This window comes from Canis lupus, chromosome 9 (assembly GCF_003254725.2).
Source record: "Canis lupus dingo isolate Sandy chromosome 9, ASM325472v2, whole genome shotgun sequence".
Taxonomy (NCBI): Eukaryota; Metazoa; Chordata; class Mammalia; order Carnivora; family Canidae; genus Canis; species Canis lupus.
The window spans coordinates 53,268,122-53,295,001 of record NC_064251.1 but is presented as its reverse complement, the minus strand read 5'-3'; the positions used below and the strand labels follow the sequence as shown (position 1 = coordinate 53,295,001).

Below are 26,880 nucleotides of genomic sequence, written 5' to 3'. Positions count from 1 at the left end.
GTTTGGGGTGTGCCTCCCTATAAACCCAGCAGCCCACTGAAACGTCTCTCCCCACGCAAAAAAGAACCATCTTTACCCAAAGGTACAGGCTCTGTTGGGCAGAGAAATGGGCAGACACCATTGCTGCTTAAAAATAGTCGCTTATCCTAACAGCTCCAGCCTTTAGGGCATGGGGAACATGCAGGTCCCCTCTCCGTTCACCCTGCGTGTGAACACACAGAGACAGCAGCCAGCTAGGGCGGGGGCGGGGGGGTGGGGATAGCCAGGCAGAGGCAACCTGTTACTGAGAACCACCAGCACCCTGGGCTCTCCCCCAAGCCCCTCCTGTGCCTCATGTCCAGGAGTCCCTGCAATTGTCCTGCAATCCTGGCGGGTTTGACCTTGGCGGGGAGCCAGCCCCAGGCCCCTCCTCCCTGCTCCCTGCTGGGCTCCGGCACCCCCCTCTCATCCCCCCCCACCCCTGCCCAGGAGCGATGACATCACTCTTTCCGGCTGCCAGGCGTTGACCTACATTCCTCCCGCCCTCCTGTCTGGGAGGCGCTCCAAACACCCGCTCCTCTCGCCCCAAGGAGGGAAGGACCCGCTCACGATTTTCGTGGAGCACTGGTGCCAGGCCCGAGGCCAGATGGTGCTCCTGCCGGCAGCTCCCAGGCACCACCCGCCCTCCCTGTGGGGCAGGGCACGCTCTGGCCTGGCCAGGCCCTGCAGGTGGACTGGAGGGGGTGAGGTCGGTGTGCCAGGCGCCTCTTGGCGGGAGCAGAGCACGGTCCCAGAGAACTGGGGATGTCTCGGATGGCCTTGCCCTGGAGGTGAGGCCTGGCCCTACCTGCAAACTGTGTGGTCCCCTGGGGCTCGTTAGGGACTCATCGATTTGAGAAGGTGGCTGAGGCCCTCCGTCTGGAGGGTGGACAGCAGGGCCAGCTGCCAGTGGGCAAGTGGGTATATACCCCATGCCAGGCCTCAAGAGGAGTCAGGGGGTGGGCTGGAGGGCCACGACTCTGCCATATACAAGAGTAGGAGTGGTGAGTGCAGCTGCCAGATCAAATGCCCAGTTAAATTTGAATTTCATATAAACAACAAAAATTTTTATAGTGTAAGTATATCCCAAATATGTCGTGGGATATACTTATACTAAAAATCCATTCATTGTTTACCTGAGATTCAAATTTAACCAGGCACCCTATATTTTTATATGCCAGATTTGGCTCCTTGGGAAAGTGGCTCCGAGATGACAGTGGGTATGTCCCCTGGTGGGGACCCCCAAGGCCTGGAGAATGGACAAGCTGACCTGGGGGCTGCTGGCTCCTGACAGGCTCCGGGATAGGATGTTGACAGGACAGATGAGGGGGCCTGTCTCAGGCTGGGCACCTGGGGGCTGCTAGGTAAGGCCAATCTTTGTTCCTAGGAACCCCACACTTCACCCCTGTGACCACCAGCCCTTGGCAAGGGAACCAAAGGTAACAGCTGACATCTGTGCAGGGCTCGCTCTGCGCAGGACCCTGGGCTGTGCGCCCCATGTAACAGCGCACCTCCCTCCCGACAGCCCGGTCAGAGGGGAGACTAACACCTTGAGGCTGGTCACCTGCTACCCTACACTGCTCCAGCCACGACACCACTGGCTGTTAAGGGAGTAGCTGCTCCTTCCTGCATTCAAGATATACCAAGGGCCCCCTGTGTGCCCAGCAGTGTGTCAGGCACTGGCAAGCAATGAAATAGCAGAATTGAAAATCTCTGATGTAATTCAACCCTCCCAACTTGTGAAGGAAAGGTCTGAGTCCCAGAGAAGTGACTTGCTCAAGGTCACTCAGCAAATTAGGAGCAGGGCCTGGCCAAGAGTCTAGCTGCTGACTCAGCACCTCTCCTTCTGTCCCTCTCTCTGTGTCTCTGTCCTCCCTCTCTCCTCTCCTCTCCTCTCCTCTTCTCTCTCTCTCTCTCTCTCTCTCTCTCTCTCTCTCTCTCCCTCCCCCCTCCCGTCTTCCCATTCTCTCTCTCCTCTCACCCTCTCTCTGTCTCTCATGGAGCTACTCCTCTTCTATCAATAGACTTAAAGCCTGGGACTCAGAGATGGGGCTGGGTGGGGAGGGCCACCCTGGTGGGCCGGGAGCGTCCGCTAGCCGGTGGCAGGCCCCCTGGGGCTGGCTGGCCTCACGCTGTCCCTCTGTTCATTATTAAATAATGCTTCCTGATGGATGAGCTGGAAAGTGCTGTGTAGCGGGGTCAGGTGGCTCAGGTGATGGTTTTCTGGTGAGATTGATGGTCCTCAAAGGTCAGATTCAGAAAGCAATTCCTTGGGAAAATTGATCCCCTGGATGCAGGGCAGCGTTGGGGCTGGAAGGGCAGCCGGGCATGGGTACCACCCACCCAGGCCTGCACACGGGCAGAAGCCAGTGTCGGGAGGGCAAGTGGGAAAGGGAATTCTTTCTTCTGTGGCCGCTTGTTTCCTAGGCCAAGGCCAAGCCTCAGAGTTGCTAAGGCTGTGGGCAGGGGCAGAGCCTTGTGTCCCCTCTCCTGGCCTTAGTCCTCTCTGTGCGATCAGCAGGAGGCAAGCTCCAAGACCCTCGAGGTGGGACACGGGCCACGAGGTCCACTGCAGGCACCCGACAACCCTGAGTTCATATCCCGCCTATCCCACCCAGAGGCCTGGGTTGAGTTACTGATACTTGACCTACCAGAATCTTGCACCCTTACCTGTGACGTAGGGACAGTGTGCCTTCTGGGTTTTCACAAGGATTTGGTTAACTATGCACGTTACACAGCGCCTGTCCACATATGAGTGCTCAATAAATTATTGATATATACTTTTTTTTTTTTCACCTCCCGAGGGCCTTCTGAAATAGCAAAGAGAAATCCCGGAAGGACAGCAAGCAGTCGGAGGGAGGGCAGGAAGGGACGTGCCTGTGTTTCAGGGACCATGGGTGGGTCAGACTTCTCTGGGTCCCATGTCTGTCTGACGGCCAGCCCCGGGGACTCCCCAGGCCACTGCCCCCTGCCTGCTTGCAGCTCTTCCTAAAGTGAGGCTCACTGGCTGTGTGGCCTTGGGTGACGTACTTACCCTCTCTGTGCCTCATTTTTTACCTGTAAAGTAGAGACGATAGTAATATAGTAATAAACCCCCATAAGGCTCCAGTGAAGAGTGGGCGCATTTATTCATGGAACGCTCTCAAGATCCCTGTCTCCAGGAGCGCATAAGTTTAAAGAATGAAAAAACCAAGCAGACACTAACATTTGGGAAACACTTCTATGTAGTGAGCAAGTCCTTTATAGACCACGTCTCAGTTGGATCTCGTGACAGCCCTGGAGGTAGATGCTACATCTCGATTTTTTTTTCTAAGATTTTATTTATTTATTCAGGAAAGACACACACAGAGAGGCAGAGACACAGGCAGAGGGAGAAGCAGGCTCCCTGCGGGTAGCCTGATGCGGGGCTTGATCCCGGGACCCCGGGATCACACCCTGAGCTGCAGGCAGACACTCCACCGCTGAGCCACCCAGGCGTCTCTACTGTCATCTCCACTTTACGGATCAGAAACTGAGTTCGTGGGGAAGTTCTGCAACCGTCCTAAGGTCACACAGTAAGTGGCCAAACACTCCAGGCTCGTGTGACCGGGGGCCAGGGCCAGGCCAGGAAGGGGCACAGACCCTGGATGGTCGCTGCCGTGTGCAAGGGCTTCAGTTTCGGCCTCCCTATATGTACAGTTAGTGATGTAGCAGGTGCATTACTTCTGTCCATTTGTCCGTTCCCTCACTCACGAGTGACCCATGCCACCGACCCTCATGACAGCCTTGGGGAGAAGCAGGCTTGTTGCCCCCCCCTTCAGGTGACAAAACCGGGACTCCAGGGCTCCGTGGTATCCCCACCCCCATTGGCCACCAGGGAGCTCAGGCACTGAGTGTGAGCTCTGGCATCGGGCTGATTCGAGTTCTGGCTCTGCCCTTCGGGCTGGGGGACCTTGGGCAGTTCACTTCCCCATCCCAGGTCTCAGTGTCCCCACCTGCTCAATAGCTATCATAACAGTATGCTGTTCATAGGATTGTTAGGAAAGGCCAGTGTGCTAATTCACGTGGAGCTCTCAGAATGGTGCTGCGTGTCAGCCACACTCACCCAGCAGCCCTCTCTACGGTACAACTCAATAGGTTACTGAAAATAGTAAAACAAACCTCAGAAGTTTCCTAGGAGAGAGATTATAATAAAACCCTGTTTCCCAGGCTTCAGTCACTTGGGTAACCCCTTCACAATTTTCCCATATCCCAATTATCATTCATTCATTCATTTAACTGTTTACTGAGATATAATTTACATAACACACAACACACCCATTTGAAGTGTACAGTTCCATGGCTTTAACCTACTCACAGGTGCATGCACCCATCCCCAGGGTGACACTCTCAAACATTTTCATCACCTTAAAGAGAATCCCTGCCCTCCTCCCCACCAACCCCTGGCAACCACTAATCTACTTTCTATCTCGGTGGATTTGCCTAATCTGGGCATTCTGTATAAATGGAATCAAGCAGCATTTGTCCTTTTGTGTCTGGCTTGTTTTGCTGAGCGACAGACTTTCCAGGTTCATCTGTGCTGTAGCAGGTGTCAGAGCTTCATTCCCTTGTATGGCCCAAGAATATTCCATTTGTGTGTACTTTGCATTTCTGTTGATTAACACTTGGGGTTGTTTCTGCTCTTTGGCTGCTGGGAAGGACGCTGCTGTGAACATTGGTGTACACGTTTTTGCGTGGACACGCTCGCGTTTCCCCCAGGGGGTGTGCCTATGGGTGGGATTGCTGGGTCACGTGTTGGTGCCAGACAGACACCTGTCCAAGACTCTGCTTGGTCTTGGGAGGAACCGCCAGACTGCTTCCCAAAGCAGCTGCACCATTTTACCTTCCCACCAGCAGTGGCGATAAGGGTTTCAGTTTCCCCACATCCTTGCCAATGCTGGCTAATAACCGTGTTTTTGATAACTGTCCTAACATGCACGTGGAGGGGTAACTCATAGGATCTTTGATTCGGCTGAGGGTTAATGATGCTGAACATGCTGTCAAGTGCTTGTTGGCTGTGTGTCTCTCTCGGGGAAAGGTCTATGCAGACCTTTTCCCCACTTTAAAAATTGGGTTGCGTCTTTTATGATTGGGGTGCGAGCGTTCATTACGTAGTCTAGATAGAAGTCTCTTATCAGAGATCTAATTCACAAAATTTCTCTCCTGTTCTATGAATTGCCTTTTCACTTTCTTGACCGTGGCCTGTGACACACACAAGTTTTGAATTTTGATAAAATTCAATGTGTATCTTTTTTTCTTCTGTTGTCTGTGCTCTAGGTGTCATGGGTAAGAACCCACCACTGGACCCAAAGTCACAGAGACTTGCCCGTACCTTGCCATTTTTCTAGTTTTGGCTCGTACACACAGGTCTTTGATCTGTTTTGAGTTCATTTTTGTTTGTGGTGCAACTTCATTCCCATGCATGTGGTTATCCCTTATTATGTATTTACTTGCTTAACCGTTGCTTTAAATGCATATACTTCATTGCCTCACCAAGACAATCATATTTTTAAGATCCCAGGTTTGATGCGCTTGTCACTTTTTTATTTATTTATTTATTTTTAGTTTGTTGCTTTAAAAAAAAAATACCATGTGTTCAAAAGAAATACTAACCGTGAAACTGTTTTTACGGTTCACACCTACGTTTCCCGCAGTCACATCGTGTGCTCCGCCATGGGAGACGGTGATGGTGCTGATGCTTATTGGGGTGAGGGACAGCATAACAGAGGTGGACGGGGTGGGGATTCTGAGAAGTCCTCCTGCAGGAGTGACATTTGGCCAGGTGTTACCTTTAGGAGAATGGGGCAGGGCCTGGCAGCGGGCTCCAGGTAGAGTGAACAGCATATGCAGAGGTCCATTAAGGTGAGAACAGGGCATATGCTGTAAAGAGACATAGATAGAGAGGGACACAAGGAGAGAGCCAGAAAGTCCAAGCCCCATGCACGTGTGTGTGTGTGTGTGTGTGTGTGCACGCATGAGCACACACACACACGTGCATACACACAGAGGCAGCGTCACCCAGACCTTCCCGCAAAATCAGGAAGTCTAAGAAGCACCTCCATTGACTGGGTTCTGTTTCTGTGCCAGCCCTGGTGAGGCTTTCCCCCACTATGTGGGCTTCTCCTGGCAGCCATGCCCAATAGGGAACTTCTCTTCTTGGTGGAGGAGGCACTGAGCTCATTCCAGGCCTCGGCTAGGAATGGTGGAGAAGCCAAAATTACCTCTGGGAGAAGAGGCCTGAGGATGGTTGGCCAGCATGGGACTGGGCAGAGCTGGGGTCAGGGTCTGGAGTAGCCAGCTGCATGGCCTTGGCTTCTCCCCAACCAGGACCCCACGGGCCTGTCCAGCTCTGACACCACCAACTCCCTGCTATCATCCTTACAATATGCTTCTCAGATTCAGCTGGTCTTTATGCCTTTTTAACAAGCCAAGGTCAGTGTTATCGCCCAAAGTTGAGATGGCCATCTTTTCTTTATGTAGCTGATATCTAAAAATATCCCGTCCTCAGGCCAGAGGCATGGAGTACATTCCTGGTTCCACACAGCTGAGGTGTTCCTCTCCAGCTAGCTCAGTGGGATATTAAATAGGAATTCAGAAGGGAAAAAAAAAATCTTCTGAGGTCAAATACATTTTGCAAACAAACTTCTGTTAGACAAAGTCAGACAGGTTTTCTTTCCTGCAGGACTTGTCAGAGCCTGTCATATGCTAATGCCTGCTGTGCATGGGGGCGATCAGGGAGGAGTGCTGACCAGTACAGTTAAGCACAGGACATCTCTTTGCCAAGGACTAGCTCTGGGGTCTAGTGTCCCTAGGAAGAAGTGTCGCCAGCACCAACAGGTGCCTGCCCAACCCCCTGGGCCTTTCTGAGCGGCGAGCATGTGGTAGGCCCACAGCACGTATGTGGCCGTGGATTGGAGCTCCGGAGAAAGAGTGAAGTCCAGCTGTGTGCTCGACGGGGTCAATGCCCACGGCAGGGCTGGAGCTCAGAGTACAGACTTCAGCACCTGCTGACCCCACGGACGGGGCCTTGCATCAGAATTCCCTTCCAGAGAATTCGGGAGACATCCCTGGACCCGAGAACTGAGTCATAAACAGCGGGTGCTATGTGACTTGGAGCAGGGTTTCCCACTCAGCGCCCCCCTCCGAGACCTGAGAGACCCACTTCTCTGTCCTCCCCCGGAGGAAAGGTGTGTGTGAGCTCAGCAACCAACTGCCCTCCCCACCCTGAACCTGACTGCCTGGCTTAAAATAACCTTTGTCATCTACTTACAAATGTAATAACTGCTCAAGACAAGGAACGTAGGAAACGAGCAATGTGACAAAAAGGAAAGTCCATTTATCATCCCGTCCCTTCTGACCTAGGACAACCACACTGGTAGCCAGACACATTTTCTGCTGGTTATTTGGATATGGCTATGTGTATTTTATTTTATTTTATTTTTAAAATTTATTTATGATAGTCACACACACAGAGAGAGAGAGAGAGAGAGAGAGGCAGAGACGCAGGCAGAGGGAGAAGCAGGCTCCATGCACCAGGAGCCCGATGTGGGATTCGATCCCGGGTCTCCAGGATCACGCCCTGGGCCAAAGGCAGGCGCCAAACCGCTGCGCCACCCAGGGATCCCGCTGTGTGTATTTTAAATGTAACCAGAAGATGCATAGATTAGTCGGCCTGGGCTGCCGTAGCCGAATACCACACACCGGCTGGTTTAAACACTGGACGTTTTATTTTCGGATAGTTCTGGAGGCTGGAAGTCCCTGATCGGGGGGCTGGCAGGGGCTGGCTTCCTGGCTTGCAGACGTGTCCTCACATGGTGGGGAGACAGCTCTGGCATCCCTCTTCTTCTAAGGGCACCGTCCCTAGCGGGTCAGGGCCCCACCCTTATGACCTCATTTAGCCTTAATTACTCCCAAGAGGCCCCATCTCCACAGAGCATCACCCTGAAGGTTAGAGCTTCAACACATGGAACTGGGGGGGGACACCACCAACCTCTAACACTACTGACATACAACTGGGGAACCTACTTTCTGGCAAACCCATATTCTCTCCCACGTTGGCTTGGGCGCTGCTGGAGTTGAATAGCTCTGAGTTCCAGTCTCCGCCGTATTTCTGGGCAGCCCTGCAACTCTGGGCAAGATGCTTACCCTCTCTGAGCTGCCTTTTCCTGGTCTGTGAAATGAAGGCGACAGGGGTACCCACTCTCAAGGTCATTAAGGTACTGCGTGAGATGCACACTGGCAGGCAGGAAGCTCTCAGCAAGTAGGGGCTTTTCATTTGTATTAGGAACATCCCCCACGGTTCGAGATAGCCTTTAACAACATGTTTGATCTGTTCTAATACTGTATTAAGAATATATTAATGGTAAATATGATAACATTCCAGAACACTATAATATTTCAATGCATTGATACACCTCCACATCCTTAACCGGTACACAGGATCGTCTGAGGGCAGTGAGAAGCTGCAAGAAGAAAGGCAGCCCTGGCCATTCCCACAGACCACAGGTTAACTAGGGGCTGCACGGCTTGGGGGGACCCGGGACAGACCAGGCAGGGAGTCCTGGCTCTGGAGGGTGGCCCCACACAGAGCTCTGGGCAGATGGAAGCAAAAGGGGACCTGAGGGGAGGCAGCAAGGGCCAAGACAAAGGGTGCAGCAGGCCTGGTGTGCAACGGTTACATATCCATTGTGTGGATGAATGAAGGCCGAGGGGAGACACCCCCCGGAGGCCTCAAAGCAGACGGTGCAGAGTGAAAAGCAGTCCCCTGGAAGGTGAGGGATGAAGAGAAGGGAATTGTGAGCCAGAGAAGGAAACAGTCTGGGATGAGGGGAAGGCCACCCATGCCAGGCCTCACTGCTGGGCCTCCGTGCCTCCACCTGAGCCCAGGCCTCTCTTCTCTCCTGCCGGCCAACACCCAGCTGACCTCCCTGCCCTGCTCTGGCGCCCTAGACAGGGCATTCTCCACGGAGCCACCACGGTGATGTTAACTTTGCACTAGGGTGGATGGCCTCCAACCTCCCAGCGGCCTCTGTGTCCTGGGCTGGCCTCCTCCCACCTGCTGGGCTCCTTTCAGACCTCATGGGTGGGGTTCTTCTCAGGCCTAAGGTCTTTCCTTCTGTTGTTGCACTTTCCAGAAGGTTCTCTCCTCCTTGTCTGGCAAACTCTTGATCCTTCAGGGGAGGGTCTGTTCTTCCTGGAAGCCTATCCTGCTCCCCCTAGGCTAAGTTAGGACCCCCCACCACCACCATGATACCCTCTCCTCTGTATGATGCTTGGGCACCTATAACAATCGCCATTAATTAAGGATTTGCTCAATGACTTTTGTCAAATTAATAGACTTCATGTTCTGAAGCAGTTTGAGGCTTACGGAAAATCAAACCCATGGTAGAGAGAGTTCCCAATAGCCCCGTCACCCTGGACACAGCTCCCCCTGTCACTACTGTTTGCACTAACGTGGTACATTTGTTACAGATGATGAGCAGTGATGTGTTATCATGAACCAGAGCCCACTGTTTACATCAGGGGTCATGTCAGGGTTGTCAGCTCAGTGGGTTTGGACAAATGCACAGTGTCCTGCATCCACCAAGAGAGTGTCACACAGAATCGCTTCGCTGGCCTGAAATACCCTCACGCTCCACCTGTTCCTCTATTCCTCTCTCCTCCCCTACCCCAGCCACTGGTTTCAATCATTGCCCTTCTAGACTGTATACTCCAGAGCAGGGCCCCACCTGATTTGTTGACCATTCCACTCTGTGTTCCCCAGCCCAGAGCCTGGCACATAACAGGTACCCTCTCTATTTTTTTGCATTTTTAAAATAAAAACAGGATTCTACTCAACACCTTATTCCACAAGTTGCGTTTTACAAATAATGACAATATACCTTGTATCAGAACCTAGAGAATGCCGGCTTTCTTTTTATTATGGGGGATTTCCAACATGCAGGTGCAAATACAGGACCTCCATATATACCTGTCCCCCGACTTGGCCAGCTATCAACTCGTGGTCTCCCTGCTTTCATCCCCATCTCCGGCCACCGTCTTCCTTTCCGTGTTATCCTGAAGCAAATCCCAGACACCAGATCATTTCATCTGTAAATGCCTCAGTGTGTATCTTGAAAAGAGCAGGGCTTTAAAAAACATAACCACACTGCCATCCCCGCACCTAATCAGCATTAATCTAAGATCATCAAATACGGTCTCCAGATTTCCAATTGCTTTGTGAACATTTGTCTATTTGAGTTTAGAGGTTGCAGTCAGCGGATGCCTTTGAGGCTTCTTTTGATCTGGTGCTCCCTCACTGGTTTTGGCCTCCTGCACTCCAGCTGGTCAAGAAGCTGGCTCGTCACTCCTGGAGTCCCCTCTGCCTGCATTTGGCCAACGGCGTCCTGCTGCTGTTGCTCTGTTCGTTCCTCTGCCTTCCATGTTTCCTGTGAATCCGTAGATGGAAGCGGAGGCTCCCTCAGGTTCAGGTTCAGGGTGTTTTGGTGCAACGGCTTCAGGGTGCCATGTGTCCTCGCGTCGGGAAGCTCTGGCTGGTTGGCTGTCGCCGTGAGATGGCAGGCTGCTGATGCTCAGAGCATAGAGCTGTTCACGAAGGCAGGGGTGGGGGGTGGCGGGGCTGCTACATGGCGACCTTCTAATCCTACCTTCCCTCTTTCATAATTAGCTGGATGCTTCTATAAAAAGAAACATCCCCTCATCCATAGTTGGTTACCCAGAGGTACAGTTTACACAGGACATGCTTCATTCTCTCCCTTTATTTACCGGATATCAGAATAATGAGCGGCCTATAAATATTTGAATGAATGAATGAATAATACATGTGTGGATGAACCGACAGGGGTTTGGGAGTTGGGGTTCTCTCCATCTGCCCTGGAGGGTGTGGGTGTGGGCGGAGGCATAGCCCTGGGCGGGGGCCAGGCCCACACGGGGAGGGCTCATGAGCAGCTCTTGCTACCTGCCAGCCTGCCTCAGTCAGGAGCAGAGGGGATTAGGACTCAGCGTCTGGGTCAAGGTCACCAGCACCCCTGCCCTGGGAGGTGGGAAAGCCCTGGCAGCAGCATCAGGGCAGGGGGTGGAGGCCCATGGTAGGGGATCCAGGGGCAGCTTTATCTCTGGAAAGGTCTGAAATGGTGCTGCTCTCTGAAGAGCAGGGCGATCGGGGCATCTTTGTCCTGAAGGAGAGTTCCAGCAGGTGGGCGTGGTGGTGGCCTCCAGGGTCACCCTCCCAGCGCCCTCCCGGCTGGGCTCTCCCTCCCCCAGGGCGGTGCCCACCTGCCCCAGGTTCACTGACCTCTCTGGCCCTCTGTGTCCTCCCCCCGCCCAGGTGCAAGTGCAACCTGCACGCTAACCTGTGCTCTGTGCGGGAGGGCAGCCTGCAGTGTGAGTGTGAGCACAACACCACAGGCCCCGACTGCGGCAGGTGCAAGAGGAACTTCCGCACGCGGTCCTGGCGCGCCGGCTCCTACCTGCCGCTGCCCCACGGCTCTCCCAATGCCTGTACGTACCGCCAGGGTGCCCCTGCCCCTCCGCCCCGGCCCACGAGGCTGCGGTCTCCCCCACTCTTCGGCCCTGGGAGCTGTGGGTCACACACCCGTGCCCACCTGCCTCCTGTGACACCTAAGCCGCCCTTCCTGCCCCAGGGAACCCCAAGATGAGCTGCTCGGCATCTTTCCCACTGTCCTTCTGCTTCTTGACCCTGCGGGCTGGAGAGAAGGCACCCCTGGGCATCAGGAGGGGGTGGCGGAGACCCCTCACTGCAGGCTGTGGTTAGCAGCCCTGTCCCTCATAACCAGCCTCTTCAGGACATTTACAACCTGCCACGCAGGTACCACCTGCTGTGCCATCCCTGCCCCCTTGACCCTCAGAGTAGCCCCCAGAAGTGGGTCTCTTTCATCCCATCTTACAGAGGGGTCCTCTGAGGCCCTGGGCAGAGATCCCCCCACCCTCCAGGCCTCCTTCCTCTCCATGGTCCTCTCCTCCCACTCAGCCTTCCCGAGCCAGGGGAATGCTCCATGGGGTGCACCCACATGGGTCTGCATCGTGAACACCACTTTGAGGGGCCCCACTCATCATCAGGGATCCTCGGCATAGTCCATGGATGTTTTCTTGAAATCACAGATCTCAGGGAGCCCCCAAGCTGCAGTGGGGAGTGGGGAGCTGGGGCTGGTCCCTAGGGTGGACTCTCCCTGACCAGCCCCCTGGTGACCTCGCTGATGTCTGACATTTGTCAGGCTCTTTGGCAGAGGCTGCACTAGGCACTTGGTGCACAGCTTCTCCCTCAGCGCGTACCACTGCCCCGTGGGTGTAATTATTATTCCCCCGTTCTCCAGACGAGCACACTGAGGCCCAGCAGCCCTGGTCCAGCAGCGGCCAGTGCGCCAGCACTGGGCCCGATTCCAAAGCCAGAGCCGGGCGGCAGCCCCCCTGCCCCGGGACCACCCACCTGCTGGGCACCCCACAGGAGCTGCTCCATTGGTACCCTCCATCCACCAACCTGAAAGATTTATGTGGCTTTAGGCTGATCAAAGCTGAAAGCCTCACAGCGAGGCCATGACAGGCATGTCGTGCCTGTGCTGGGCGACAGGCCTTTGAAGGGGTGACTTGCCAGGCGCTCACAGCACTCTGGGCCTTCAAAGGCACCCAGAGCCCCGGGCGCTGACAGCCACCCCTCCCGGCTCCCTCCTCGACTGGCCAACCCATCTCTTTGTTGGAGCCACTGCTCCAGCCCTTTCTTTAGTGGCTGTCACCTCCCTCTGACTGGCAGCCTGCCTCCCGTCCTCTGTCCTGCGGCCTCCTCCTCCCCTGTCCACCCCACCTCCCGAAGGATCTGCCTGAGGTCTCCTGACTCACCCCTGCTCCGACCCGCAGGCTGCACGCTGCGGTGCCCACCCCGTGTCCAGCCCGCAGGGGGCAGATGCGCCTACGCACACACAGCCCACCTTGGCCCCTGGGCCCCCTCCCCTCCGTCCTGCGGGGCCAGGCAAAGCCCCTCTGTCTGGGGGAGCTCCTGGAGCCGGTCCCTGCTTCCCCAGAGTCCCCCCAACCTGCGAAGGAGGGCTTTCTCTGGAATGCCTGAGAGGAGAGCAGAGGTTGGAGGTGCCCCGTGTCCTCACGCTTTCTCATCCGGGACCCCCACCTTCTCTAGGACGGCAGGAGAAAACAGCCCCCAAGACACAGATGGAAACAAGTCCCAGGTTAATTTTGGGACTACCCTACCCCGTGTCCCCATCTCAGGAAATGGCACCAGCACCGGGGGCCAGGCTGCAAGTGTAGGGGTCACTATGGATGCTAACCCTTGCCCACCACTGCCACCTCTCGGTCTCTGCATCCCTCCTCGCTGTGGCAAGAGCGACCCTCTCGTCAGGGCCCCACCAGTACATCCTCCCTATCCGTCCTCCCCATCCTCTCCATTGTCTCTGTCCTCCCAGTCTTCCTCATCCTCCCCGTCCTCTCAATCTTCCCCATCCTCCCAGTCCTCTGCATCCTCCCCGTCCTCCTCCTCTTCCTCCTCCCATACTCCCCATCCTCTCCGTCCTCTCTGTCCTCCTCGTCCTCCCAGTCCTCCCCATGCTCCCTGTCCTCCACGTGCTCTCTGCCCTCCCAGTCTTCCTTGTCCTCCTCGTCCTCTCAATCTTCCTCATCCTCTCAGTCCTCCCTGTCCTTCTCCTCCTCCTCCACCCGTGCTCCCCATCCTCTCTGTCCTCCCCGTCCTCAGTCCTCCTTGTCTTCCCCATGCTCTGTCCTCTCTGTGCTCTCTGCCCTCCCCGCCCTCTCTGTCCTCACAGTCTTCCTTGTCCTCCTCGTCCTGTCAATCTTCCCCATCCTCCCAGTCCTCTCCGTCCTCCTCCTTCTCCACCCATGCTCCCCATCCTCTTCATCATTCTCCCCATCCTCGCAGTCCTCCTTGTCCTCCCCATGTTCTCTGTCCTCCACGTCCTCAGTCCTCCTTATCCTCCCCATGCTCCCTGTCCTCCCCATCCTCTCAGTCCTCCCTGTCCTCCCCGTCCTCCTCATCCTCCCTGTCCTTGCTGTCCTCTCAGTCCTCCTCATCCTCTCCATGCTCTCTATCCTCCCCATGCTCCCTCTCCTCCCCATCCTCTCAGTCCTCCCTGTCCTCTCCATCCTCTCTGTCCTCCTAGTCCTCCCCATCCTCCCCTTCCTCTTCATCCTCCCCTTCCTCCTCCTCCTCCCCATCCCCCCCATCCTCCCCACGGCTGCAGGCATGGGGCCCTCCTCACTTGGGTGTCCTCAGAATCAAACCCTAACCCGGTCCAGCCCCCATGCCCTACACAAGGCCCCGTGAGATCACCCTCCTGGGCCTCCCTGGCTGTCCCCTGGGCTCACCCCGGGAGGTCTGTGTGCCACGCAGCCTGCTGTCCACACCACAGCCTCCCCCCCTCAACCCTGGAGGGCCTCCCAAGTCACGGAGGGGGTCTTCACCCTCTGGTCTTCTTGGGAAAGCCTGGCACCAGTTCCTTTTTCTTGGGACTCATGTTCTTACCCTGGTCTCTCAAGACTCCCTGGTCAACCCCTGACCTTAGGCCTTCGTTGGCCCCCAGAGCTTGGACACACACATACAGAAAGGCCACTGCCCCTCAGAGCTGTGTGGCCTTGGACAGGTCATTTTACCCGGAGCCCTGTTTCCCCAATCCGTAGAATCAGGACCCTAGCGACCCCCTGTGGGGTTTTGCGAGGACTGAATTGCCCACGCGGAGCCCGTGCTGAGTACGTGCCTGGCACACGGCGTGCTCACATGCGGCAGCTGCTACGATTCTGTTTCTGTGAGTCCCTGGGCATTCTCTACCTCTCCCCAGATGGGAACCCACACTGTGCTTTCCCTCTGGTGACAAATTCCATCAGCGCCTCCAGTAAGCCTATCTGCCCCCATGCTGGTGCCCCTCACGTTCTCTGACATCCCAGTGGGCCCCCCCAAAAGATCTCCCGCCTCCTTGGCCTGTGTGGGAGGGTCTGAGTGTCTAACATCGAAGACAATGGTGCATACAAAGCCCCCAGGGGAGTGTTTGACACTTACCCGCAGGTCCCCCAGGCTAAGTCATGGCTCTGAGACTCAGTTTCTCCATCTGCCAGATGAGCTAAGTAAGGCAGCCCATCCCTCTCAGGGTGGCTGTGGGGATGAAATGGGATAAACGGAGCCAGCCCTACATGTGGCCTCTAGGTCTCCATCCCTAGCCCTGCCACCCCCTGCCCCCTGCAGGGGAGGCCCTGTGACCCTCCTTCTCTCCCCCAGGTGCTGCTGCAGGCTCAGCTGTTGGCAGTAAGTATGCTCCAGATCCCCTGCCCTGGGGAAGGCCCCCGGTGCACGAGCCTCTTGACGACTCCCATCGCACCCCATTCACTCCGTCGCCTGTCCCTGCTCCCTCCTGTCCCCTGGCTGTGGCCTGCAGCCAGCACCTCCCACACTTCTCCCCTTGAGCTTCCTGGTCAGTGCTGCTTTGGAAAGGGCCCCACAACCCCTGGGTGAACTCCCCATGCCACCCTCTCCTCTCGGGCAAGAACGGGGATCCCTTCTTCCTGGCCAGAGGCAGAAGGCCCCCCCCCCGCAGCCTGACATTGGGGTTTGCCTGCCTTGGGGCAGCTTGCAGGTAAGCCGGGATCCTGCCACCTGCAGGCCAGCTCAGAGGGGGCAGACCATGGGACGGAGTGGGGGGGGGGGGGCTCCAGGGAGGGTTGGGCGGGGGTGCCTGCAGGCTGACAAGTGGTCAGCAAGCTGCTGGCCCTCCAGTGCTCACAGCGCCAGGCACTGGCTAGTGGGGTACTTCTGGTACCCCACTTCCTCCTGGCATCCTCACCCTGGGTGGGATCTGCCATCAGCTTTTAGAGTCAGCAGGAGAGGACTTGCCAGTGTCAGAGGCCAGCTGGTGGCCCACCTCATATTTCAGAAATGCTTGAGGGAGGGCCACGGCCCACCCTGGGCTGCTCCCTGCTGGGACCCCTGGAGGGGCAGAGAGGGTCCCAGAGGAAGCTGGATCCTGGAGGGGATGCTGGCCCACTTAGTGAGGCCAGAAGTCATTTCTCTGTGTTTCCCCCACACCTGCCAACTCCCCACCCTCTTGCTTTTCTCATCTCTTGCCAGGCATCAGCGGGCCCCAGAAAGACCCCATCCCCAAAGCCCCTGTGGCCACTGTGGCCATGAGAGGGGACCCCAGCACTCCTGCCCCCTCCACATCCACTGGGCAGGCCCCCATGGCCCCCAGCACCCCGCAGCCCACAGGTGGGTGCCCAGGTACAGCCCAGCTGCCCTGCTCTTCCCTACTTCCCACCAAGTCCCCGCCTCTGTTTGTGATGTGTGCTGCTGTAGGGGCATCAGCCCTGGGGCTTGGCTCTTAGAGTAGAGAACATTAGACCCTCGAGCCACGAGAATGTGGGGCTGAGGGGCCTCTAGGCTGTCTGGGCCCACCTGCCAGGAGATCTGGGGCTCACTTCAAGCCCCTGGATGCTTATTCCTCCCAAATCACCGCTCAGGAGGGTCCCAAGACTGGCATGGCCGAGAAGACAGGGTGACTGAGGAAGAGGGTAGTGCTGAGAGGCATCAAGACCACGCAAGGTTCACCCAAAGCCTGTCTCCCAGGGGAGCTCCTCCCTCAGTGCTCCACGAAGCTGGCCCACCACCCCACCCCCTGCTCTGCCTCCAGCACCCAAGCAGCCGACCCCTAGGAATGGTCAGCACAGAGTTAGCCAGGAAGGTGAGCTCCTCTAATCAGCAAGGCAGAAGGGCACCTCCGGGCCAGGCTGTGTAGACTAGGGACTACCAAGCATGTGAGGCAGGGCCAGGCCAGGGCCAGCATCCTGTCCCACATCAGCCACAGCAGCCCTTGGAGACACCTGCTGTCTGGTTTGAATTACCCTCCAAAGCTGGATTGGTGCGTATTCGAGGCCTGGGGTGTGGCCCTCTGGGTTTACCTGTCCCTGCCCGCTGCAAATGCCAGGAGTCTGAAAGGACGCATCCTTCCCAGAGAGTGTCAGGAGGCTGTGTCTAAGGGAATCCCTCCCAGCCCCAGCGAGGAAGGGGTGCTCCTGCAGTGTGTCCCAGCAGAGAGGAGATGGCAGGGGCTCCTCACTCCTGGGCAGTGCCATGACCCTTCCTATCTGCACACGGACATGTGGAGGGGCGGACAACATCTCCAATGGGCAGGAACTCCCCCCACCTTCAGCTGGGGAAGGGATCCACACTCAGCCTCTCCCCCCTTGGGACTCAGCCCTCTCCACGCTGGGTGAATGCTGTGGAAAAGTTGGCCTCATTCCTGGGCCATCTTGCTGAACCCCCCATAGGACCCGGAGGGTGACACAACCCAGCTCTTTGGATTTCTGCCCTCCACCCTTCTCCATAGAGGCATTTACAGGAGGCAGGGTCTAGTCAGGAGACTCAGGGATTTCAGGGGAGCCTCCTGGCCCAGGGATCCTCTTTGGGGTGAAAGACGTAAGCTGGCCCAGCCACCTGATCCTTGGCCAGTGCTTGTTTGTGCTAAGCCTGTGATGGGCAGAAAGGAGCCAAACTCTGCTATAGCAGGTGCCATGTCTGCGTGCAAACAGTGGCCTGTCTGGGTGGGAGACCAAATGCTCTATCACCACACACACACACACACACACACTGAGAAACCTTGAATCCATTTTCTGAGCTGCTTCTGATTTGGTGCAAGTGGTATAGGCAGCCTCACAGCTGGAAGCTAAGGAGAGAGTCCAGGGCCAGGGCAGCGAGTCAGGGCGAGGTGGGCTTGAATCGTGAGGGTCCCCAAGACCCAAGTGGCGAGAAAGGGCACTGCTCAAGCATTCAGTGGGTTGTAGTCAGCTTTGCATGCTAAGCCCAGTGCCAGGCAGCAGGGTGCTCAGGGGAGAAGGTGGCTCCAGCACCACAGCCAATGGCCCGAGCAGCCCATGTCTCCAGGGCCGTTGCTCCTCTTAGTAACTAAAGCCTGTGCCCTGGGCCCCACGTACCCGGACCCCTGCTAATAATGACAATCACTCCAGGTGTCAGAGCGTGGACCTCTCTTGGGCTCACAGCTCTCAGATAGGCAGTTCCTGGCCCCACAGGTGAGGATGCTAAGGCTTAGGAAGAAGCAGCTGGATTTCACAGTGTGTAAATTATACTTCAATAAAGCTGTTTAAAAAGAAAGAGGCAACTGCTGGAGGTAATAGGATTACAAAGGCGCCCAGACAGGTTTCGAACTCAGGGCTCACGGACTCCAGAGGCGAGGTGCCCCCTTGGCCACCCAGTGCTGCCACCCCGCAGCCTCAGAGGCCGTAGGCTGGTGCCTGTCTTTAAAACTCGGCTGGTATAGCTCCCCGATTCCAAAGGAACAGACGGGGCCTCCATCTGGCCTTGGCACACAACAGAGGCCGTTGCGAGACTGTTCCTCCTGCACACCTGAGCGTGCCCCAGAGAGCCCAGCCAGAGGTCTCTCTTGCCCCCAGATAGGTCCCAAGTCCCCCCTTTGCCTCCCAACAGGTGCTCCAAGCTCTTTGGCCAGAGTCCAGCTGGGCCTGTGAACCTCTGGCCCAGATGTTTCTCCCTCCAGCCAATGTCAAGCTGTCTGGAGGGCAGGGGCTGCCGGGCAGGAAAAGCTGCTCAAGACCACTAATCCTCCCCCACAGAGGGTGGTGGGAGAAAAGGCTCCAAAGCAAAAAGCCTTCGGGGCGGGTTTTATCGCGGCTCTAATTAAGCCCTTGCCAATTTGGGCCGTGTAGCCTGCTCTCCTCATTGAGCACCATATTAATGTCAATTTGATGTCCAAAGGCTCCCAGCTCCCAGCTGGAAAGTCTCCTGCATTTTTTAGCTGGTAGGTTTTCTTTTTCTCCCCACCAACCAGCATCGTGCGTAATCCCTTTAAGAAGCGGAAAGAATCTGATTTCTCCCCTGTCCCTCTGGGTTTGTCCTTTGAAATTCAGCGCAGAGCCATGCCTCGCCTTCGCCAGCCCAGCCTGCTTCCCCAGCTTTGTGTCCAGTGAGTCTAGGAGATAGGCACCCGGGGTTGACTCACACTGGGGTCCCGGGTGAGAACGGGTCCTGGCCGTGGGTTGGTGGAGGGGCTCTGGTCCCCACACTGGTGATGGACCAGAAGCCTTCGAGAACCCTTCTGGACATTTTGATGACTCATGTCCCCCTTTACAGTCACTAGCCAGGGACTTCAGCACAGAGAGGTCTGGGCCCAGACACGGGACCGGGTCCAACTCTACCCTCAGTAGGAATGGGGACAACACAGGGAGTTTGGAAGAGTCGGGTAAATCAGGTGTCCCACTGAAGGAAGGACTACCCAAAGCACGCAGATTCTCGGGCTCTCCCCACTCCCCTTATCTGGCTTCAAGTCCACGTGTGCCCTCCACAGGCTGTAGTTGTGTAGATGCTGCCTCTCCAGTAGATTTGGACCCACTCCCATTTGGCCAGTGTAGATAGAGCCGCTGCTTTCACTGCTGCTGCTGCTAAAGGCATGTGATGCCTCCGTGTGTCTCCAGGACCCCCCAGCCCCACCCAGTCACATAACTGGGTTTCTTCTCTTCTTTCCCCCAAGAGTGGATCGGGCCATCTACCGCTGCCCCCCTTGGGGAGAGCTACCCCTGGCCCCAGATGGCCTCCACTGCAGAAGGTATGGGGGGCAGGGCCTCCAGGGGCATTAGACAACCCCCCACCCCAGAAAGCTCCTTAGACCGCAGGCCCCTCCCTCTTTAGTGGAGGTAGCAGGTGCATGAGGTGGAACTGGGGTGGGAGGGGACCCTGTGGGAGCGGAGGGGGAGGGGCCTTGGAGCTCTACCTGCCCCCACCCCAACTCTCACCTTTCTAGAGATGCTCCCCCTCAAGGGCTTTGGAGCCAAGTGTAGAGTCTGCCCTGATAACAGGAATCCTGTCCTGCCACTGCCAGCCACAGGACACTGGGGACAGGGATGGAGCTCAGAGTCAGTGCAGGAGCCAGGTGATAGACCCAGACCGAGGGGCTGGCTATGGGTAGATGAAAGAAGATAGCGCATTCCAGGTGGCAGGGACAGCTAGGGCAAAGGCTTGGTGGGGGGATGGCAGTGAGCAGGGCAGGGGGTGTCTTAGAAGGCACTGGATACCTAGCGCAGAGCCTCAGTCTCCCATAGCGGTGGGAGGAGACACGCGTGGGCCTGTTGGTAGCCGCAGATGGACGTGCGCAGGAAGCACACAGGGCCTTGCTCGACTCTCTGAGAAGGGAGCCTGTACCCATCCCAGCTCACCTGTTCCCTGGCCATTAGGTCCTAATGCCTGTGTGGACCACCCCGGCCCCACACCTCCCGCCCCTCTGGGAGCAGCGAGCAGGGCTCTGAGCGCCCTCTGCTGGCAGGCAGTTCTGGAGCTGGAACCGCACTCAGGGGCTGCAGTTCCCAGCGACCAGCAGGCGCTGAGTGGGGTACCCTCCCTGGTGATGGAGCTCCTGGAACCATCACTTCCCTGCCCTGGACCGATCAGGGCACCGCAGGCTCCCAGAGGGAAGCTGAACTGACTTTGCTGCCAGGACAGCGTCATGCTCACTCACCAAGATAGGGCCGAGGCCCCAGTGGGTTCCACGTGGAAGGCAGGCCAGGTCTGTGCTCATGGCTCACAACCCCTGCAAGCAGGGAATCCGTGGATAGTAAAGGACGCACTTTGGCTGGAGCAGAGAGGTTGCTTCAGAAAGGTAGCTGCCAAAAAGCCTTGTGAGCCAGGTCCACACTCTTAATGCTCACGGGAGTTAGGACAGGAGAGGGGAGAGCAAAGTGATATCTGCATTCAGTCAAAAAAAAAAATCAGCTTCAGCAAAGCATCTTGCACGTTGTCAGGGGATGCTGGAGGTAGAGAAGTAATGTGGGAGAATTAATACATGAGTGTGTACGTGGTTTCCGGAGGGACACCAAAGGCAGGGCTGCTTCCACATACTCCTAGATGTGCCATGTCCCCTCAAATCTGAGCAGGTGACAAGGCTGCCCCAGCGCATGCCCAGGGCACGGTGGAAGACTTTGTTGGGCCTTCCCTGGGCCCTGACAGCCTGCCCTGGGCAGCTGGACCATGGCGACGAAGGAGGCTTATTTCTCATCTCTCCAAGCTGTGGGCACCTCGGCCGCCGCCCCTGCCCCTGCCCCAGCCTCCAAACCTTTCCAGCTCAAGCCCAAATCTGCTCAAGTGGTGCCCATTGAAGAGTTCCAAGGTAAGAGGAAGGTCCCCGGGCCAGACCAGCCCTCCTCCACCACCTCTCCCCTCGCCTCCATTGGAAAACAATGGTGCAGGACGAAGGACCCAGGCCTGGCTCAGAAAACCCTCCTGGAGTAGCTGGGTCAAGGTGAAACCAAGCCTCTCTTCCCTCCGTCCTCCCTCCCCAAGGGAGCTGGGAGCAGGTATGAGTCAGAAGCACAGTGGGCAGGCACAGGGCAGGCAGAGCGGCTACCAGAAATAGCCTGTCCTGGCTCCCCTGGGAGGTGTGGCCCAGGGGCTCGTCTCGGTTGAAGCAAGAGCTGGGACACAGGGGTCACTGACACTACTCCTTGAGACACCTGGATGCCTCACCGGCTTATTGTGCCTGGAGGGACAGGTGAGAAGGGGGCAGGTCCAGGAGGCCCAAGGTGTGGCATGCCCGCTGTCGCCTCCCGGGCATGGCTCTGAGGCTCGTTTCTCCAAGGTTTCTCCTGCCCTTGACCACCAAGGGACAGCCGCCTCCTTGGGCAGGGAGCAAAGCCCTGGGTCTTCACGATGCCTTGTCTGGGCAGTCATAGGACTCGCCCAGTCCCCAGAGCAGGGGGAGGGCTGGAGGAGACGGCAGGGTGGCACAGAGATCCCTGTCCTCATTTTGGAGCCGTGCACGGGCAGGAAGAGTCTGAAGCCAGGCCGAGATGACCAGGAGGCAAAACGAGATGCCCCGGGGCACGAACCCTAAGATGGCATTCATTCTCAGGGTTGTGCAAGAGGAGGCCCTCTGGTGCCAATCAGATTTGCAGAACAGCTCAGGCTAATAATAAAAGGTCTGGCAGGTGGGCGTTTTCCTTCCAACCATCTTCCAAAGCAGCATGTGGAGGAAGCTCCTGGCCCATTCCATCCTGCCTGGCTCGCGTGCATGCATCTGTCCCTCACTGAGTCCCGGGGTACGAGGCCATGAACCCAGGCACTGTCCTTCGAGCTCACGCTGGCCGCAGGACCCATCCTCCCTGCATGAATCACCTCCAGCCACCCCGGCATCTGTTGGGAATCCTTCTGGGAGCACCTCACCCTGGCGCCCCGCCAGGCAGGTGCTGGTCCCCTGGCCCTCCCTGGATTCCTGCCCCCAGGGCCAGGGGGGAACTGGTGGGTGGGGCCAACACTGGTCCTCGCTCTGGCCCAAAGCGGGACACGCCTGCCTCCTCCCAAATGGTACCGAAGTGCTGTTGGAGGCCCGTGACACCCTCCTGTGCCAGGTCCTGCCTCCCTGCATGTCGGGGGGCTGGTCTGTCCTCGCCCTGTGCCTCAGTTTCCCCTAATACACGGTGCAGGGGGTGGCAGGAAGGCACAGTCTCCCTTGGCTCACTGACCCGTGGTGTTTCTCACGCTCGGCCGGCCCAGACTGTGAGTGCTACGGCCACTCCAACCGCTGCAGCTACATCGACTTCCTAAACGTGGTGACCTGTGTCAGCTGCAAGCACAACACGCGAGGCCAGCACTGCCAGCACTGCCGTCTGGGCTACTACCGGAACGGCTCCGCCGAGCTGGACGACGAGAACGTGTGCATCGGTGAGCCCCCGGGCGGCGGCCGGGGAAGGGGCGCAGGGGGCGGGGACCGCGGGGGCGGAGCTAGCGGCGAAGGGCGGGGCGAGGGCGGGGTCCGGAGACCCTGGAGCCTGCCCCGGGGGAGCCCCGGGAGAATTTCATTTGGGGGAGGGGAGGCCCATTTCCGTTAGGCGTCTTCCAAGGACAGAGGCTTGCGGAATCGGCTTTGTTAGTAACCCACCCCTGCCGGTCATCCCCACAGGCACTGGAAATTCAGAACCACTAGTTAGAGTCAAAGACCGGTTCTGGAGCTTGCTGTGTGCCTCAGTTTCCCCGCTTGTAAAATGCGGAAGTGGATTAGACCAAAGGTTTTCAACTCCGTTTTGGGGCCGAAGCTTTTCTTCCAATGAAGTTCTTCTAATGCTTTATAAGCAGAGGCCCAGCTTATAAGACCCAATGGGTACTCGGTCTGCTCTCTTCAGACTCTGCTGCAGGACTGGCCGGCCTTGGGATAGAGAAACAATCCCTGGGGGGCCCGGGCAGGGGCAGGACAACCTGAAAGGCCAAACCCATGGCCTCGGCCGACACCCACCAGCCTGGAAGGGCTGCCCACCGCCCCTGCCTCTCTCTCCAGTGGAGGTCACTGCTCAGTCCTAGGTGCCCAGCCCCCTGGGCACCCCACTGCCTATCCTCCACCCACCACCAGGTCAGCTCTGACTTCACAGAGGAAGAGCTGCACGCAAGGCTGGAGCCCCTTGTCAGTCTGGATTATGGCACTGGCCTTCAGAGAATTCCATCAACTCTAAAGTTATCCAAAGAGAATTGTGCTGCCCGGGTCACACCGGCCAGCTGCAGGCACAGGGTGGGGCCTCTGGATCCCAGGAGAAGCGTTCCCCCCTCCCAATACCCTCCTCACCCGGGCCCAGCTCTGGGCTTCAAGGACTCCCCGAGTGGGGACATGTTTGCCCTCTCCCGCAGAGCAGATGCCCCAGGAAACCAACTGGGAAGGGGCTAGGGGGAGGCTGCAAGCCTCTGGGGCTGCTCCTCCATCCGTCCTGAAGAGGAGATGCAGGTGCGGCTACAGCCCCCCAAACCCCTAATCGGATGCCCTGCCTCTGATGAGGCTCCTCCCACCTGTGAAGAATCTTACAGCCCTTTGGAGCTGGGAAGGATCAGCGCTCCCTCCAGTTACACGGACGGAGACGCAGGCCCAGAGAGGTGTTGGGGCTGCCCCAGCGCCAGGGCCAGGGAGAGGGCATGGGAAATGGAAGCTAGAGAAACAAGTCAGTACAGTCTTCCCTCAAGATCTGGACACTCGGGCAGCCGTGGGCTCACGTGGACATGGTGTGGGGTGCACCACCGGGGGAAGTGCGGGGAGCCGGCTGGAGGGATGCGGCCAGGTGGGGGTCCGTGCCCCGAGGACGCCCACGGGTTGTCCTGACCACACGCCATGCACGTGTCCGTCCAGAGTGTAACTGCAACCAGATCGGCTCCGTGCACGACCGGTGCAACGAGACCGGCTTCTGCGAGTGCCGCGAGGGCGCAGCGGGCCCCAAGTGCGACGACTGCCTCCCCACGCACTATTGGCGGCAGGGCTGCTACCGTGAGTGCAAGCTGGGCGGGCGGGGCTCGTGTTGTGGGTGGGGCCAGGGGCGTGGTCCAGGATGGAAGGAGGGGCCTGCTGTTTGGGGGCGGAGAGTGGGTTGTGGGTGGGGCCAGGGGCGGGGTCCGGGGCGGCGGGCGGGGCCTGATGCGACAGGAGAATGGGGTGGGTGTCAGGGAGGTCGGGGGTTGGCTGAGATGGGAGGTGGAGGCAAAGGTGGAGCTGGCGGTTGGTGGGACTTGGCTGGCCCGACGAGTTTGTGGGGAGGGAGGAAGGGAGGCTGTCCGAGAAGATGATGGGCCGGCGCCTGGGGAGGGGGATGGAAGGGCCCTCCAGGCACAGGGAGCAGCAGGGGCAAAGCTCTGGAGGAGAGGGAGCAGGTGCGTCCCAAGGCCGGCGGGCAGTGGCGGGAAAAAGAGCAGGGCCAGGCCTCGCCGGGGGCGTTTCGCACCAAGTGCGCCCGGAGCCTCCAACACCCGCTGGCCCGTCTCAGTCGCCGAAGCTCCAACGAGGTGGGTGGACGGGCCACCGCCCGCGTTAACTGCCCCTCCGCCCCGCAGCCAACGTGTGCGACGACGACCAGCTGCTCTGCCAGAACGGCGGCACCTGCCTGCAGAACCAGCGCTGCGCCTGCCCGCGCGGCTACACCGGCGTGCGCTGCGAGCAGCCCCGCTGCGACCCCGCCGCCGAGGACGGCGGCCTGGACTGCGACCGCGCGCCCGGGGCGGCCCCGCGCCCCGCCACCCTGCTCGGCTGCCTGCTGCTGCTGGGGCTGGCCGCCCGCCTGGGCTGCTGAGCCCGGCCCGGAGGACCCTGCGCCCGGGGAGCCGGGAGGGTGGTGCCCGGGGTGCGGAGGCAGGCGTCCGAGGCCGGGGCGGCGAGAAGGGTGCGGCCCGAGCCGCTCCCAGGTGCTACTCCGCAGAGTCCTCCCGCCTCCTCCCCCGCGGCCAGTGGCCCCGCCCCGCCCCGCCCCGCCCCGGCCCGCCCCGCCCCGGCACTGCCCTCCGCCGCCGCGGGGGGGCGCTGTGCGGCCCCGGCCCCAGCAGCCCGCGGCTTGGGTCTTAGTTTTTCTTTTGTATCACCCGCCGCCCCCACCCTTTTCTTCGCTGGCGGTGGGAAGGGGGTGGGGGGGGCGGGGAGAAACGCTGCTCACCTCCACGCCTCCAGGTCCCGCCTCCCAACACGCGCACACACACACACGCACACACACACACACACACACACACTCACACGCGCGCGACTGTTGCGGAGACCCCCTGCGCCCGTCCCTGGCTTACCGTCGGCCGGAGGACCTGGAGGTCCAGATGCCTACAACTCTTCTTTCTTTGTTTTCCTTTGCAACAACCCACCAGACTCCGTGAGGCCTGGTGACCAAGGAACTCACCGTCTGGGGGAGGGAGTTAGGAAGGAGGGTTGGGAGGGCTGCAAACTGTTTTGTAGAGAACTATTTTTGTTTGTATTGATCGTCCCGCGTCAGGAGGACATGAACCGCTGCAGGTGGTTGATGGTGTATAATCCGACGGAGTAAAGAGTCTGCTCACTGCTGCCTCCAGGGCCTGTTTTCTGTGTTCCTTTACACCCGGCAGGTTTGGAGCGTTAGGAAGCCCACAAAGTAGTCTTGGAGAACCCCTTCCCCTGTGAAGGCCACCACCTGCGCGGGCCTTCCTGTGCCTTAGACCGGGAGGGCCCCTCCCCGCAGGTGTGGTTAGCGGAGCCCCTTAACCCCAGCCGTGACCCACATTAGGAGCTTCCTCTCCGTCCTTTCCCTTTAAAAAAAAAAAAAAATCCAAAGTTTATTGGCGCTTTTCCTCAGCTGTCCTTGAATTGTAAAGCACATGGTGGATGTTGGCATCATTGCTGAGAAATCCAAGGGAAGGGAACTAACTGGTGGTTTATAAATCAGGATGGATGTGTCTCTGAGACCCGTGGGACCCCCAGCCTCAGGCCTGCTGTCTGCTGCTTCAGCCTCCCTCCAGCACTCCATGCTGGAATCTTCATGGAGTCTGCAGCTGGCCACCCTCTCCTTCCCCTTCCCCTCCCAAAGATCACCCACGGGGAGGCCAAGGGGACGCAGGGGCAGCCTGGGAGTTGTGAGAGGACACTCTGAAGAATGGGGTCCGTTAGCTGAGGCCCTGTGCCATGGGAGGGTTCCTCGGGTCTCTCCTGCCCTTGGGTGCTTGTACTTTCCCCTTGCTGACTCTCAAGAAGGTCCAGATTTGTCCCAGAAGCTTCTCAGCACCATGGGTCAGTGCTGGCTCCTAGCTGCTCCTAGCTGCTCCTGCAGCACCCACCTGCAGTCACCTCCTGGCACCTGCAGCCACTCTACCCAGGCTGAGAAGTTTAGACCTGCCCCCCACCAACCCTGCTCAAATCCCCAAAGCAAGGTGAGCAAATCAGTTCAACAAAACTTGGCCTTGAGGACATCCTATCAATCCTGATATGAAACAGGATTCCAGGCCCCTCAAGGCCAGAGGCCAACCCTGCTACCCCTCTTGGCATCCATCCCCCACACCAGGTTGCAGAGCTCAGCTCCCAGCCCCTAAAGGAAGTGCCTTCCCTC

The 26,880-nt window shown here is 58.0% G+C and overlaps 1 protein-coding gene across 14 annotated transcripts in view; it reads left to right on the top strand.

The window, feature by feature from the left end:
• The window catches only part of NTNG2 (netrin G2), a 70,166-nt gene extending 44,298 nt beyond the window's left edge, over positions 1 to 25,868 (top strand). For 4 of the 14 annotated variants that reach the window (XM_049114961.1, XM_049114960.1, XM_049114958.1 and 1 more), the window contains exons 5-14: positions 11,363 to 11,535; positions 15,287 to 15,313; positions 16,133 to 16,270; positions 16,522 to 16,742; positions 19,563 to 19,637; positions 21,090 to 21,191; positions 21,933 to 22,008; positions 22,574 to 22,741; positions 24,186 to 24,320; positions 24,881 to 25,868. In XM_049114961.1, the coding sequence (XP_048970918.1) occupies positions 11,363 to 11,535; positions 15,287 to 15,313; positions 16,133 to 16,270; positions 16,522 to 16,742; positions 19,563 to 19,637; positions 21,090 to 21,191; positions 21,933 to 22,008; positions 22,574 to 22,741; positions 24,186 to 24,320; positions 24,881 to 25,116 (1,351 nt within the window). In that variant the 3' untranslated portion in view covers positions 25,117 to 25,868. Of the gene's footprint in view, positions 1 to 11,362; positions 11,536 to 15,286; positions 15,314 to 16,132; positions 16,271 to 16,521; positions 16,743 to 19,562; positions 19,638 to 21,089; positions 21,192 to 21,932; positions 22,264 to 22,573; positions 22,742 to 24,185; positions 24,321 to 24,880 lie in introns of those variants that run through there. The other 10 variants (XM_049114962.1, XM_049114963.1, XR_003146999.3 and 7 more) reach the window with 10 other exon arrangements.
• The last annotated feature ends 1,012 nt before the right edge of the window (positions 25,869 to 26,880 follow it).